Source organism: Anabrus simplex, chromosome 4 (genome assembly GCF_040414725.1).
Source record: "Anabrus simplex isolate iqAnaSimp1 chromosome 4, ASM4041472v1, whole genome shotgun sequence".
Taxonomy (NCBI): domain Eukaryota; kingdom Metazoa; phylum Arthropoda; class Insecta; order Orthoptera; family Tettigoniidae; genus Anabrus; species Anabrus simplex.
In genome coordinates this window covers 305,128,205-305,145,514 of record NC_090268.1, presented here as the reverse complement: position 1 = coordinate 305,145,514, position 17,310 = coordinate 305,128,205, and the positions used below count along the sequence as shown (strand labels likewise).

General features: G+C 38.5%; 1 protein-coding gene across 1 annotated transcript in view; it reads right to left on the bottom strand.

Moving 5' to 3' along the window:
• Aprt (adenine phosphoribosyltransferase) overlaps positions 1 to 17,310 on the bottom strand; it is a 59,979-nt gene that overhangs the window by 23,430 nt on the left and 19,239 nt on the right. The window contains exon 3 of the mRNA XM_067145658.2: positions 4,879 to 4,957. Coding sequence (XP_067001759.1) covers positions 4,879 to 4,957 — 79 coding nt within the window. The remainder of the gene's footprint in view (positions 1 to 4,878; positions 4,958 to 17,310) is intronic.

Here is a 17,310-nt window from a genome sequence, read left to right as displayed (position 1 = left end):
GGAGTTTATTTACCATCCTTTCCACTTCCTCAAGCATAATTTCACCAACATCATTTTCCTCCTCCCCATTTGCTTGGCAGTTCACAACACCACCAGGATGATTTCCTTTTACATTGAGAAGATGTTCAAAATATTCCCTCCACCTCTCCAGTGATTCCCTGGGATCTATTACGAGTTCACCTAAATTACTCAAAACACTGTTCATTTCCTTTTTCCCTGCCTTCCTAAGATTCTTTATTACTGTCCAGAAAGGTTTCCCTGCTGCTTGACCTAGCCTTTCCAAGTTGTTACCAAAGTCTTCCCAGCACTTCTTTTTGGATTCAACAACTATTTGTTTCGCTCTGTTTCTTTCATCTACGTACAACTCCCTGTCTACCTCGGCCCTTGTTTGGAGCCATTTTTGATAAGCCTTCTTTTTACGTTTACAAGCTGCTCTCACTTCATCATTCCACCAAGATGTTCGCCTTTTCCCATCTTTACACACAGTTGTTCCTAGGCATTCCCTTGCTGTTTCTACTACAGCATCCCTGTATGCCACCCATTCACTTTCTATATCCTCAACCTGCTTACTGTCTACTGTTCGAAACTTCTCACTAATCATATCCATGTACTTCCGTCTAATTTGCTCGTCCTGGAGATTTTCTACCCTTATTCGTTTGCAGACAGATTTCACTTTCTCTACCCTAGGCCTAGAGATACTTAGTTCACTACAAATCAGATAGTGGTCTGTATCATCGAAAAATCTGCGGAAAACTCGTACATTCCTAACAGATTTCCTGAATTCGAAGTCTGTCAAGATATAGTGTATTATGGATCTGGTACCCCTAGCCTCCCATGTGTAGCGGTGAATAGCCTTATGCTTGAAGAATGTATTCGTAACAGCTAAACCCATACTAGCACAGAAGTCCAGCAAACGCTTCCCATTCCCATTAGCTTCCATATCTTCCCCACATTTACCAATCACCCTTTCGTATCCTTCAGTTCTATTCCCAACTCTCGCATTGAAATCGCCCATTAGCACTATTCTATCCTTGCTGTTGACCCTGACCACGATGTCACTCAATGCTTCATAAAACTTGTCAACTTCATCCTCATTCGCACCCTCACATGGTGAATACACAGACACAATTCTAGTCCTAATTCCTCCAACTGACAAATTTACCCACATCATTCGCTCATTTACGTGCCTAACAGAAACTATGTTCCGTGCAATGGTATTCCTGATAAAGAGCCCTACCCCAGACTCTGCCCTTCCCTTTCTAACACCCGTCAAGTACACTTTATAATCTCCTATATCTTCCTCGTTATCTCCCCTTACCCGAATATCACTTACTCCTAGCACATCCAGATGCATCCTCTTTGCTGACTCAGCCAGTTCTACTTTCTTTCTTTTTCTATGTAAATCAACCAAAATATTAACAATGTAAATTTGGTACCTGATTTTCGGACTTTTAAGTCCTTGTTACTGCTAGAGCTGACAACCACATTAATATTGTTATTATTCATTCAGGTTTTCCATTAATCTAGGAAGAAAAAAAAAAAGAAAGAAAAAAAATTTCAAAGTTTGTTGTGTTAAGTTCTACTCTAGTTAATTCCTTGTCCGCCATTCACCCCTCATGCTTCTTACCCCCACAATATTTCCTTAACAGCTGTCATAGATGGCCCAAGCATCACTGAAGAGATATACTAGGGACATGAGGTAGTTTCTCATTGCTTTCCTAACCGAGCTAGAAGTTGCTATTACATATCAGCCAACCAAGTTCACTGAAATTCACATACCAACTGGCTATGTGTGACATTTTCACACCATTCATAACAGAGATGATATTACTTGCATCACACGTACATGAATCACTTTCATGTCGTCAAAGTCAAGGACGAGACTGAGACAGATCAATGAAAGTAATGAATGTGTTCTAGCCCATACCAGAAATTACAGCGCACTGTTGGGAACACTAGGCCTCGCCAACAAAATATATTCATTATCACCCCATATATTGATACTTTTGTATTACGGGGTAATTATTTTATAATTCTCAAGCTATATTGCAATACCTGATGTTATAGTATATGTATGTCCAACCCTTGTGCCATTTCTCTATGGGGGTCGGTTTGAAGTGAGATAATTCTTAGTAGCAAGTTTTTACAACCAGATGCCCTTCCCAAAATCCTCATCAGAGGAGTTAATGAGATGAAGTGAATGATGTGATATTGTGATATTAGGGAGAGAGTGAAACATGGTGCTGGCACATAGCCTACTCCTGTTAAATAGCAGCAAGGCGTGTGGTGAATTTACATCCCCATCCAACGAACGTATCACCATTAACAGTGTCATATGCCCTCGCTCCATATGAGCAATGTGGAGAGGTTTGGAATTTATTCCATGCTTTTGGCACACAATCTAGTGATTAGAAATTGTATACCACCATCTCCCCTAACCTACCGGCCAACATTCTTATTGTGAATTTTTTCGACCGACGGGACTCGAACCAGCTAACAATGGTGTCAGACCCTATAGACTTCAAAGACTTCAGGCCATTTTGAGGTGACATTTTCACACCATTCATAACAGGGATGGCATTACTAGCAATGCGCATACCCTAGTCACTTTCATGTTGTCAAGGCCAGGGATAAGACTGAGATAGGTCGATGAAAGTAGCAAATTCTTTCTAGCCCATACCAGAAGACATAGTACACTGTTAACACTAGGTCCCACCAAGAAAATAACTTTTTTTATGACCCCTTTATATTAAGAGATTATAATTATTATATTATTTAATTACTGTTATACATAAGCTATATTTCAATACCTGCTGTAAAAATATCCCTTATAAAAATGTGTAGCCCATTCAAAATTTTCCTGTAGGAACTCAACATTTAAAAAATATTACTCAATTTCAGAAGCCATATCATTTTAGCCATCTCCTTTCTTCTTACAGGAATTGTTTTCTCCAATTTTAAAATCTTGCCATTAACATGTTTAGACATATTATAAAGAATGAAACAGCACACAATAATTCAAGAAACCTTTTCTGTTGTTGATCACATTTTACTTCGGCAAATAGGAAAACGTTGCTTGTTCTGACCAAAATACCTTTCTATTATTATGTGTTCTTACTGATGCACTTAGATCTCTTCTGTTCTAGATTTAAAAGATTCTAATAGGGTGTCATGGATCAAGGGGCTATTCCATATCCAAAATCACCAAGAAGTAGCGTATTGGCACAACTGCCACTCATTACCCTGCAAACATCTGAATTTGTCCATATGCATGAATAGAGTACTGACGGAGACCAACTAGCGTCAACACTCGTAAATACTTCTTTAAAAGGGCTAGGACCGGGAAGATAGCGGCTGCAGCCTTAATTACGTAACAGTGCCACGTGTAAAAATGGGAAACCGAAGAAAACCATCTCCAGGGCTGCAAATTATGGAAAATCCGTAATGGTTGGCAGGTCTATGAATGCAAGCTCACAGTAGCTTGATCCTAACCGTTCGGCCAACTCGCTAGGATGTATTTTCTCCAGAACTGGGAGTAAAAACCCATTTCTCCATTTTACTGATATCATCCCTTAGTTGGCTTCACAATAAATTATTAAGACCTTCTCTTAAGTATTTTAGAGAAAAAATATGGCGCTTCTCAGTCAAAATCAGTTTACACGCTGAGAAAAAATATTTTCATCAACAGATATGACAGGGGCATACTTTCAGCATATGCTGAACTGGAATGTTGCTATCAACTACATTGCATGGACGCCAGGGACGCTGTATATTAGACCAGCGGTAGTACAAATACCTGCATGCAAACTGCCGAAGAGTGTAGTACGCGAACCTTTTACTTGAGCCCTGAGCTCCATAGTGTTGAATGGGAACTAGGCCTCAAGAAAAGATACTATACACAGGTTGTTAAATTTAAAGGGCAATTTTCCATTTAAATAAGGGCCAATGGCAGAAATCTTCAGACATACATCTGTTTATTTTTTTACGCACATCAACTTCCTAAAATATGAACGATAATGAGAACACCGTAGATCCTTGTGAGACAAGATACACATTCCACCGTACGATGTCCACAGTGTTGCCAATTTGGATATTCCATTTCAGCTCAACGTACTTGAGGCCTTGCCATTATTGATCTTTGGAAGCATTTCAATCACTTCTAAGAAAACTACAACCATTGTTTTAAAGTTGTGATTTTTTATTTTGTTGTATAAAACCAGCACTTTAAAGGCTTTTAAACGTAAAATACGAAAATATAGGCGGTTAATGTTAAAGTAGGTCTTTTTAGGCTCTATGAAAGTACCAGTTCTGAGTTTAATTAGCCACACAAATTATGTAAACAAATTTGTTTAGTACTATATACTCAAGGAATAAAATTGACTTTTACATAGAGATTCACGGTCTAGTTATTACGACATTCCAAAATTAATTTACATTCAAGGATCCTGTAAAAGGACTGCATACTGGTCAACAGAACTAAACTTAAGCTAATTCAGTTTCAAATGTCAATTTTCCATAACTCACCCACCAAATAATGTTGTTTCTGCCTTCATTCTCCAGCCTCTAGCACTGCATGTATTCCTTTTAGCCATTTTAAACCTAATGGCATGAAACTTAATTCTGAAATCCCAGTTGCAAAAGACAAAAGAATCTTCTATAGGGCCTAATCCTTCAAATACTAGAATACTTAGCCGAGACAGGATTTCCAAATGCAAAACACAACGATTAGAGGGTGAGCTAAACCAGTTTAAACTCATAAATATAGAAAATAATGACAAAACCAGTTTCATAAGCTGAGTGACATCTTTTATTTTGTCCAAGTTAGTCTTTGATAGAGTTGATAAAATAATTACAGGCTGCACATTTGGAAATACTTACCTCCAGTTGCTAAAAGGTCATCTACAAGCACAACATTTTGTCCTTTCTGAAGACCATCAGTCTGAATTTCAAAGGTATCCTAAAATAATAAATTTAAATAATACTAATTAGATATGACAAGTATAACTGAAATATGAAAAATAATGGGCAGATACTTTTTTAATTTCTCAATCACAGTAGAACACTTTAAAAATCAGCAAATATGTTTAATTTAGTTCAGAATATACAATAAACTCAAATGCCAATTTGATAGCTCCTTAATTGTAACCACGTAGGCTGAGTGGACCTCGAACTAGCCCTCAGATCCCGGTAAAAATTGGTACCAGTAAAAAAATATGTAAATATCAGAAAATTTCATCTACATAAATCTATTCTTGTGTTATTTAAACTGCTTAGAGCATGCTCAAAAAATTTTTGCATATTTTGGTTTAGTTCACTTTTTATTTCGCTATGTGTATGTATGTACATTATAGACTACAAAACTCGTCTTATCCATTTAAAAAAAAAATGAGTTAGAGGTAGCATTGCCTTCTTGGTGATAGTTCTATCACAAAATTAAGCACCAAAACTCGCCTTTTCCCATAGAAATCTGTCACCAAACTTAGGCTATTGTTCCATAACTCGCCTTATCCACGGCGCTTGTCATTCCAAAACTCGCCTTATACAATCAACCAATAGAAAGTGATAATTTCAGCATGTGACTCACGCTACAATTTATCCACATTTTATGCCAGTCTTTCCACTCTTTGAGTTGTTCTTGAACTGTGTTAGTCTTCCATGCAGTTCTGTGCTGTGAACAGTGTGTATTAAGAAGACGGAAAATATTGCTCTTGTTGCGGAAGGTAAAAGGAGAAGAAGGAAGAGTGATTCCGATTCATGGAGAAAAACTAAGGAAAAAAAGATAGGTATGCTATGAATGTTACATCCTAATAGTTTATTTGAGAGCTGCTACTTTTAAAATACAGTGAAACCTCATAACATGTTTCCGCAGGGGACAATCTTGTCTACTGGAAGTATTTTAATTTTGTCTTCATTAGTTAATGATTTAACAATTTCTCTTCTACATCTCAACTTTCTTGTCAGAACACTGAATACACAAACCCATAGGAACAAGATGTTATAGTATTCACAAACTCGATGAGCTTCAAGGTCAAGCTACCTGCTTGTTATCTCGCAAACTTTGTCCGTCCTGTGGCCTAGACAAGAGATCAAGGGAGGTTCACACTCCACAAGGGATGGACAAAGAATGCTTTCAGGGCCGCATAAAATGTTATCATACTAAGCAATAAAACGTATGAGGAAGGAATGAGGTTTCACTGTAATGAGAAGTAGCATATTGTTGTATTATGAAATCTTAAACATCAGCAATTTTGCGATATACAGTACCTTGACAAGAAATCATTCATTTTCATTGCAGGCATGGGCCTACTAGTCCTCCAGACTACCCACAATGTAGTCACAATAGTCCAACCTTCAAATGTCGTAAATTGCGGATGATTGACATTCAGCAGTTTCCATGAAACTGCTGAATGGAAACTTTTTATGAATGTAACAATAAGATTCAACAAGATACATTCATTTTGAAGTATCTGAGTATAGAGAAGCCCAAAAGGGAAAGAACTGTCAAGGAGGGAAGTTCAAGAAAAGGTGTCAGTGTTCAGTACTATATAAAACTTGCTAATACAGAACAGTTTCACATTCAGGTCTGCCAAAAGACATTCTTGAATGTATTGCATGTCAGCAAAGATCAGGTTCAGAGGATTGCCATAAATCACTTCACGACAGGGAAACTTCCAACAGAATAGAGGGGAGAAGCTAGGATCAAACCAGAGTACACTGAAAAGAGGCACTCTGTGAAACGTTTCATTGAAAGTTTGCAGTGTTGTGAAAGTCACCCGTCAGACAGTATCTACCCGGAAATTTACGCATCGCTAAGCTTTACAAAATGTATAACAATGTCTATTCTATGCACTACTTAACAATGTTAGCAACGTGCCATGCCTTACAGAGAAATTGCTTAGTTTGTCAGAGTTTGTATCAGTATATCCTATAATTTTCTAATTCCGTTGTCCAATTTGTCTGAGTTTGTATCAATATATCTTATAATTTTTCTAATTCCATTTTCTAATTTATCTGAGTTTGTATCAATACATCTTATAATAGTTTTCCAATCCCACTGCCTAATTTGTCAGAGTGTGCATCAATATATCTTATAATTTTCTAATTCCATTGGCTAATTTGTCTCAGTTTGTACCAATATATCTTATATTTGTATTTGTCACCACTGTCTCAATCTTTAATACTGCCTGCTCAGTGCTGCAAGAATTGCTTTTACAGCGACATTGCAGATGGCAGCACTTACCGCACCCAGAGCACATGTTAGTTAAATAAGAGTTTGTCCGTAACACCAATATTATGAAAAATAATCCTTAACATGTTACTAACTGAGAAGATAATGCACATACTGAAACTAACATTTCACATTTGAGCTTGGATTAAGATACAAAAACGTAAAATTTATAAAATCTTACCAGTTACAGTAGATGATGATGATGATGATATTAAGATCATCCCACTGCTGCATGGTACATAAAAAATGCAGAATTTTCTTGACATAAATAATGGAGCACCTTTTCAGTCCTCTTCTTACTGTTATTTACCAGCATTGGACGCACAAATTTTTCTATCAATATTTTGCTAACCCTTTGTTCATGACCAGATTTCAGGATATGTTTTATAGCATGTACTGTAGTGTGTGCATCCTGTATGTCATTATATCCACCACTCAATCTTGCTGCACTAAATAGAGCTTCTATTGCATCTCCAGAAAATCATCTAGTGAGAGCAAAAAAGAACCCATTTTGTAACAGATAAGACATTCCACTATTTCACAGTTAGCGAGACAGCATCTGTCGTCTCATTATTCAGACACTTCAGTTTTCCATATTTTGATTCCAACTGAATTATTTTAACGTGCTCGATGAAATTGTCATTCAACCAGTGTAGTATTCTGTCTGCTGGTGAATAGAAACACTCACAATCAGGATTGTTTTGGCGAATGTGCTGAGTTCTGTCAATGACGTCGTGGAATGTGAAAAATCTGTAAACTGATTCCGCGTCTGAAAAGTCTAAACTTATAAACAAGCAAGGTTTTCTTTCATGAAGCAAATAGCAGCAGTAACTGCTGGGGAAATATTTGTACAGCAGAAAATTAATCTTTTCCAAATTCCTCTCTTCGATATGGTTTTTCATAATACCGATCAGGCTTGAATGTTAAGTCTCTCTGGAGGCAATAAACTTCTTTCACATATTTGGAGGTGATGATGCCATTGCTGACATTTCTCTGTATAGGAGCTGGGATCTCACATTTTTTACCAAATGGTGATAGTCAAAACTGAAAAGAAGTTTACGACTGCGATCACATGGATGAGTCACACAGGTGAGTCACACTTTTCCACTTCCAAAATGTTTAAACATCGAAACATTGGGTGGTGTGAATAAAAATAAGCACACAAGCTCTACTCGCAAATTTAGAGCAGGCACTCGCAATGAGGTGAATAAAAAAACGCCAGTCGGTAGCAGACACTCACAGCAGACCTGTGATCTTGAGCGCACACTCCAGTCCCTCGAGTAGCAGAGTGGACGGTCCAGATTTCTGGTGAATAAAGATAAAGCAGGCACTCGTTCCAGGAAAGCCTGCTCATGTTTCCTTGAGCTAATTCAGTTAGGTGACTCCAAATGATAGTATCAAGTTCAGCAGCATGGCAGAGTTTATGGTGGTGGTTAAACGGAAAAGAAAATTTTATAATATTCGCAGAGAATCATCTCAACTTCATTACAAAGTGTTATATAGGTCCAGTAAGGAGCATGCAGTACTGAATGGTTAGCGGAGGATTTCCTTGAGCACTCCGAAGGAACAAGAGGCGGTGCACTAACAAACGAAGAAAAAAGAAATGAGAATCTTCTTGCGTTACGTTGGTGTCCCTAGCATTAATGTACAGGCAACTTGCAATGGAAAGGAAGAAGAATTCAACCAGTGTAGATGTATCATGGCCTAACTCTGACAATGACTCCCGAATTTGGAGGAACATGTTTGCAGAGTTATGGCACCTCTGTTGGAAGTCGAAGGGATGACAACTCCTGCAGATCTGGCCCCTCAACTGTCAATGTACTATTTTCATCATAATGAATTTTTGTTACTTGTTATTTACGTTATACCAATTTCCTCAATTTATTAATGTTGCAATTATCAGGCTATGATTTCCCACCTTTCAGATGGCCAATAGTAGGGCTATTCTCCCCCTGCATCTAATCTGAGTAATCTATCTGGCGCTTCTCCCATCATTTTAAAGATATGGGTTTGTTTCCAGTACGCTTTAAATCTACTTTATATTTCAGTCTTGTTTTCATGTTTTGTAATTTTTTACCAAAAGTTGTTAGACGGTAATATTTAAGTTAACTTTAGCAAGTAGTTCACACTGAACTGCTTTTAAGGCAGTTTCCTTATGCTTCTTATCCGGTAACAGTGACTTTGAAAACAGAAATGTATGTTCCTTTAAAATGGAGATAAAAGCAGACTGGAATTCTACACTGTATTCTGCTATGTTGAGCATTGAACTATCCGGAAGTACCTAATCAAAGTGTTACATACATAGCACGTGCATGACCTTGATCAATGACACTGAGTAGCTGCTCCAGACACTTGAGTTTACGCTGTGATTCCACTCTTTATTTTTATTCACCGCAAATGCGGAGTGGAAGCTCTGGCAGGGAGACACTCAAGACACTCGGCGAGCACACGCTCACGCGCGTAGACTCATTTTTATTCACACCACCCTTTGGTTCTAGGATTGTCAGTCAACGGCATTAATCATTTCTGAACTGAAAGGAATAATCGAGACTTCTAAGCCTTTAACGAGGAAGTAGGCAGCACGAACATGGAATTTTTTTGAAGTCCATTTACAACAAAACACAACAGTAAACACATGGTTTTATGTGCTTTTTACGTCTGCTAAATGATACATTCCCCCGCCAACAGTCTTCTAATTCCGCCAAATTTAGCGGAAAATCCGCTAAGTTGGCAACACTGGAACATACCAAAATTATTAGCAAAATATAAGGTTTATAGCTCTGGACCCGTTATGTTGATGATACATTTGTGGTCGTATATCAACGCCACAATAGTAGTAGCAATATGTTACAATTCCTTAATTGTTGGGATCAAAAAATAAAATTTACTCTAAAGGATGACGTTAATAGCTCCATAAATTTCCTAGATGTTACCATCACACAAAAAGTAGACACCTTTAGTTACCAAAATTTTTTAGAAAGCCCATGTTTTCCCCAATTAAAATAAAAAACAATTCCTTTCACCCGGAGGCCCCAAAAAAAAAGTGTCGTATTACAGCCTAATATACCGAGCCTTCAAACTCCCCCTTTCACGCAAGGACCGTAACAAAGAGTTACAATTCATACGAAATATAGCTAAGTTTAATGGCTATAAAGCAAACATGGTCAACAAAATTATTAATAAATTAGAACAAAAACAAATTTCCACATTGATCCCTGACGAACCAAACAACACCAAGTATGCCACCTTCACTTACAATAGCCCTAGCATACATCAAATTTCCAATGCATTTAAAAAATACAATTTTAGTGTTTCATTTACCACTAATAACAAAAACCAGAATCTATTTTTAAATCACATGTTAACCCCGTAAAAGATCGGTTTTCTGGATCAGGAATTTACAAGCTTACTTGTTCTCTATGCTGAGTTTCATATGTTGGACAGACTAGGAGAAGCTTTTCCACCAGATATTTAGAACACTTTAACAAATACCAAAGATTTTTGCCTTGAGAATCCACATGAGGGAAACAGGTCATACTGATACTACCATGGAGCAGGATTAAACTATTTTAAAGAGATTGAAAAGAGGGTAGGTTAATGAAAGAGTATGAAAATATATCTATTTACATTGATTGCCTTAGCAACCGAGATCGCAACTTGAATGATGTCACTGAGTTACTAGTCCCCTCTACGGACTGCTTCCACACTTCCTAAATAAATTAAAATTAAGAGATTTCTTCTCAAATCACAGATAAACCCTCTCTGACATCGTCGCCCACCAACAGGCCTCCTGCCCCTACCACCATAGTTCCCTCCCTCCCCACTCCTCTCTCTCCTTCTCCGACATACCCGTCTACACACAGCAGATACAATACTAGACGCGCAACCTTAGTCACGGCTGGATCAACACACTGCAGCACCTAGACTGTCAGTAGCAAAGTGCGGATGACAAGTGGGTAAGCCTAACCCTAATTGTCAGTCCTCCGTCATATTCCCTACACATATATTCACGTAGAGCTTATAATTAAGGTATTTCCCCTTCCTTTTTTTTGTTTTGTTTTGTTTCAGACTATTCTTCCACCACAACCGTAATTTCTTTTGCACTAAAACATATCCAGCCACAGGAAGAACTTTCTTGAAGTCCCCTCTTCTACTGTAGCCATATAGGGCTGCTCTGTCTTCAAGATGCACATAAATCAAGCCCAGCTACCATGACTCATAAGTTCACGATTTTAAACAGCCACAATCGACGATATGATTGATGCTTGTTGTTTAAAGGGGCCGAACATCTAGGTCATCGGCCCCTAATGGTACGAAATGAAATGACAAATTAACACGTTGAGTGCCGAGCCGATTTTAGCACACTATTCCACTGGTGCCAGGCATGTTTTGAATAGTATTCCACTGGTGCCAAAGCAATTGTACGTGTTGTAGGCTGTTTATATAATCTTGGGATGCATTTACATCATGTACTAAGTAAACTTTATCTCACCATACCAAGGTCATATGTGACGCCATAGGGTGTCACATCAATTTTTACGAAAGATAAAATATAGCGTGACGCCATATGGTGTCACAGAATTTTTTTGACATGAAATTTGCAATACGAATTTCAAATACGGGAGATTTATTTGCTAATTAAAAATGAACGCAATATTTATGAAAACCTAGTAAAATGCAAAATAGATACTTATATTACATTACATATTGTTGTGAACAGTTTTCTGATAACCCGAAACAATGAAAATATGAGTCTTGGCACGATTGGCAGGCAGTGACACTCGCATTGCATCATAAGCATTAGACTTTAAACAACAATTAACCTTCAGTCACTCTTTGTTGTGAAATGATTCAAAGCACTTCAGACAAAGGAAAGGTGTGTCAGGACAGGTTGTGCAGACAGTTGACACCCTTTTTGCGGCAGAAGCAGCAGCCTTTCTGCCCATGACCTTGCATAGTTGCTGATAGCAGCTTCGACAGCGACCTTGAGCTTTCCTGCAATATTGAAAGGAAGAAATAAAAAATAATTTTATAATTAGGATTGACATCCTGCAGAAGTGCAGTACTGTTGAACTTGATAACAGTTACCTGGTACATTTCTGTCCTTCCATCTTGTTGGTTTCCCCAAGGTAATGGTTCTCTCTCTTAGGAGTACGTCTAACAGGGTCGTTAGACAAAGTAGAGTGCTGACCACATTCCTTCAAAACTCCGCAAGAGACATTTTCCGATGTCCAGTAACCCGCGTCTTATTGTACAGAAGCAGTGCATTTACAACGGCAGTACCAAAAAGAATGTCATCTGCAACTTTGTGGTACCATCGGATGGTTTTCCTCATTGCAGTGTGATACGAAGAAAGTGTGTCTGCAATATCTATTCCTCCTTTCATTTTATTGTACGCTATTACCATTTTCGGTTTAACCACATCTTCGTGTTTCCTATTCTTTTTGCCCGTAGCAATTACTTCATTAGAACATTTGGTTGACATAATCAGCACGTCCCTCTGATCTCTCCACTTCATCACTGTCAATCCATTTCCATTCTCCATTGCAATGAATTCTCCCTTCTTAAGCTTTGCATTTACAACATCCTTTGGTAAACCTTTTCGATTTTTCCTAAGTGTGCCAATAAAATGCGTCTTACGATCCAGTAGCACCTCAGCTAACTCAATTGATGAGTAATAATTGTCGGTGCAGAGAAAGCGGCCACTGTCCAGATACGGGTCCATAAGTTGCATTACAACTTGAGTAGCCATGCTCAGTGTATTCTGAGCATTCAAGGTACCTTTACCAGCGTATACTTTAGTTTTGTAGGTGTAGCCAGTGTCGTCGTACAGCTTAAATTGTTTAACACCGTACCTGTGTGCCTTACCAGGCATAAATTGCCGGAATGATAAACGACCCCTCCACGGAATCATTGATTCATCAACTACGAGGTTTTCACCTGGAGTTTTGACACTCTTGAAGTTTATATGCATTATATCTAACAGTGGCTGAATCTTGTGCAACTTTCCAGCTGAAGCATCGTTGGGACCAAAGTGCCAGAATCGAAGTCGTAACTGAAAACGATTTCTTGACATTGCCTTACCAGCTACACTATTTTCATATACAGAAAACTGGCTGCACTAATTTGATAATGAAGGCATTCTTACAATACCCATGCACAATCTCAAACCTATAAAAACTTTCATTTCCTCCTTTGTAGTTTCTACCCATTCTTTCAAACGACTAGACCGCTTAATATACATAGAGGCTAGTGTTTGATTTGCATTGATATTAGTTTGTAGTACCATCAAATCAAGAACGTCTGTTACGAACAGTCAGTAAAACTCATATGGTGTGGCTGTAGATGTATCAATTTGAAGATTTGGATGCTCCTGGCTGGTAAATGGAATACCTTTCTGTGCCCCTACACAAGGACCCCAGGCATCATTGTTCACACATACCTGTCAACTTTCAGAAACCAAAAATAGGAAGATTTTTTTATTCCTGGATTTCATCACATATATTCCACCACGGTCTAGGTGAAAAAAGGTCTAGATAAAAGGCATACATATCTACAGTTACAATGCGAATTGACCGTTAAATTTCAAATCTTAAACTACCAAAACATTAAAATGGTTACAAGAAAATGTACCTTATCATTTATGACACTTAAACGAATAATATTTATGTCACACCGACACACGCAACAAAATGCATAACATCGTATTTTCTCGCGTAATTAATGCACTTTTTGACGAAAAATACAGGCGAAAACTTCGGATGCGTAAATTATTCAAGGAATTAAGATATTTACAATTCATTTACATTTAAAAGATGCATCAAATATAATATAAAAACACAACTGGTTCAACTCGTTTCCGGTTATTGTCATTTGGCGTAAAATTCCGGAGTGAGATTTTTCCTGAAAATTCAAATAGGGTACATCAGGTAAGTTAGACACGTGGGATTGAAGTACCGACTGGAAAATATTCTTCCCATTACGAGCTGACAATACGACCTGGAGTGAAAACATGAACTAATAAAAGTACAATTCATGTAATGTCATAACAATGACATACCGGCAAAAAAAACTGTCCAACACGAGAACGGCCGAGCATCGAAGGAGGGACCCTGCTACATTACCCCAAACCGTTTGTATCCAATCTTGTACGAGTGACGTGTCCATCCATCCTTCTTCTTGAATACGAACGTGGATCACTCGCGGAAATTTTGCTTTGGGCATTGTTTTTCGTTTTAGATCAATGTAAGGTGTAAGCTTTCTGAGATCAGCTGTTATAGCAAGCATTGCAGTACATCGTTGTTTTTTGCTTCCGGTAGCGCGTACGATAACACTGTATGATCCTTTCTTATCGATTGTTCGACTATGTGGCATATGGAAAATGATTGGCGTCTGATCTGCGGTTTCTATAAGGGAGATCAAATATTCCACACTTTACGCTTCTCAATCACAAAACGATGAAAATGGTTTAAATCATTCGTCATTTTTTGGCATGATGATCTTCGCTGAAGAGGAAGTCCATTTCTCTTCATAAAATTAATCAAGACTCGGCTAACCTTCAAATCCGAGACACTGATTCCATGTGCAGCGGTTATTTCACATTCTTTAAAATACTGCATTTCGTGAGAAATAGCTCATCCAACGTTGCGTTACAAAATCATATATTTAAGCAGATCCTTCTCTACTTGCGGAAACTTGCCGCTTTTTGGTCCGCGAAATGCTTTGCGAGACATGTTGGCCGCTTGACGTGCACTTCTGTTAGCGCAGTTTCATTTGGGCATTGAATACTCGCTGCCCTCTTCCCGTATGTTTGGGTGTAACTGATCACCGCGAGTTAGTATGATGCAGTATTACTCGAATACTGTGGACTGACAAACAATTTTGAGATTACAGAATGTCCCGTACCCGAAACACTCGTAAAACTAGTGCAGTGGGATTTCCTGCTGGCTAATAACAGCACGTTGCCCTGTATCTGGAATGCCCGCTTTCGCAATAGGAAGCCTGCTACCTGAGTAGTTGACATCTTTATTTCGAAACGCATCCGGAGCTGCGTGATGGATGTTCGAAGTTGTGGGGGCGTCAAATACGTGAACATTTGTTTTTTGTCCACTTTGGACCCAAAAATATTGGGATGCGTAAATTATGCAAGGGCGTTAATTACGCGAAAGAATATGGTAGTTTCTTTATCAGACGGTAAAATTAACGGAAATTAATAGGTATCTCTGAACACTTGGAGATAACGTTTGTTATATTTTTGGCCTTAACGAGAAAATGAACTACCTGAAACTGTCACAGACACAACCCACTTAAAAACATTCAACTCATTAAAATGATGCACTTAAATACGCGAAACTTCCACATACAAAACAATTCTATATGTCCCATACATTATTAACATACGACTTTGGCAGTGGGGGAAAGCATACAAATGCAAGGAAAAAAGGGCCCTAAAACTCCGACGAAACTACGCACAGAAACGATGTTAACAGCGCGCGAACAACAATAATAAACTAATTCTTTCATCCCGATTAACTGAGTCGCTAGCGCGCGCCAGCCTGTCTTGCTTGCAGGACAATTGCCGCCCTGAATCCCCAGCTGTATAAAGCGGACACGCTGCTGTGGTGAGCGGAAAACACGATACACGAAGGCGCAGGACGAAATACTCACGAAATAAAGTATCAAATAAATACTCTTGAAAATGAGGTTTCGTAAATTACACAAACACATAAGAATTTATAGTAGGGGAAGAGTATTGGCCGTACTAGAAGTTATATTGGTCAAAAATAGGAAGAAGTAAAAATAAATCGGAAAATCGGAAGACGAGTTAAAAACCGGAAAGTTTCCGGGTAAATCGGAAGGGTTGGCAGGTATGTTCACATGATTGTCTACACCATTACTTGCACCGTCCCTACCTATAATATCACTATCAGTATCGCCATCGTCTTCCGCATCACCCCATACATCCGTCATGCGGTCACTGTCACTGCACTCATCATCACTAACAGTCAGTAAAACTCATATGGTGTGGCTGTAGATGTATCAATTTGAAGATTTGGATGCTCCTGGCTGGTCTAATAATCAAAAATATTATTGATAATACAAACATTAATACTAAAATAATAAATCGATTGATAGTCAAATCACCATGTATATATTCATATTCACTGCCATCAACACTTACATCTTCCTCTCCATCAGAATCCATCAGTAATTCACAAATATCCACTTCACTAATTCTCTTCTTTGCAAGCTGCTTACCATTTCTACTAAGATTATTACCAATATCTTCCATTTTTTATATTTTTGCACAACTATACAAACTGAGGGATAATACGTACGTAAACGAGGAGTAAACAATGCCTGGCGCACTTTCACCTGTGACAAAGACCACTGGCCAGTCAGTGACTTCGGAAGAATACTGTGGCGCCACATGGTGGCACACAGTAAAAATACATAGCTGGAATAGACCCCGAAGTTCACTCTTCAAGTAGTACCAATTTTACGCGCATCGATGTCACAGCTGATTATCTACGGCGCATCGCCTGAAACTCTTACTGTGCCGCCATATGGCATCACGCCAACTCTGATTTCAAGAACGGTGTGCCGCCATATGGCGTCACGCCATCTCAAATTTGAAGACCATCGTGACGCCATATGGCGGCACGTGGCACCCAACGTGTTAAAAACCCAAAATCCTCCATGGAACACAATTCAAAACGTGAGGACGAAGAATGAATGGATGGATATGAATTTAAAACGATCAGTGGAACCGACCCAGAGTGCCTCACATGCACAGAAGCTAGCGTAAAACAATAGTATTACTGACCAAGGGATTGCTTCTATAGCACAATGATTGATTGATCGATCCTTGTAGTCGAAAGGAGTCAAAAATTCAAGTATTCGGCCCCTCATAATGGTACTTATCGCTAGAAAAGTAGAACCATGGTATTTGTCATGTTGCGGTACTAATCAAGAGTAGCGTAGACTCGCGGTATTCCACACATTATGGTATTACTCAAGGTAATGAAATTCGCACATCGTCACCTTTCTTTAAAAACCTCATAAGTCAGAATTACAAAATT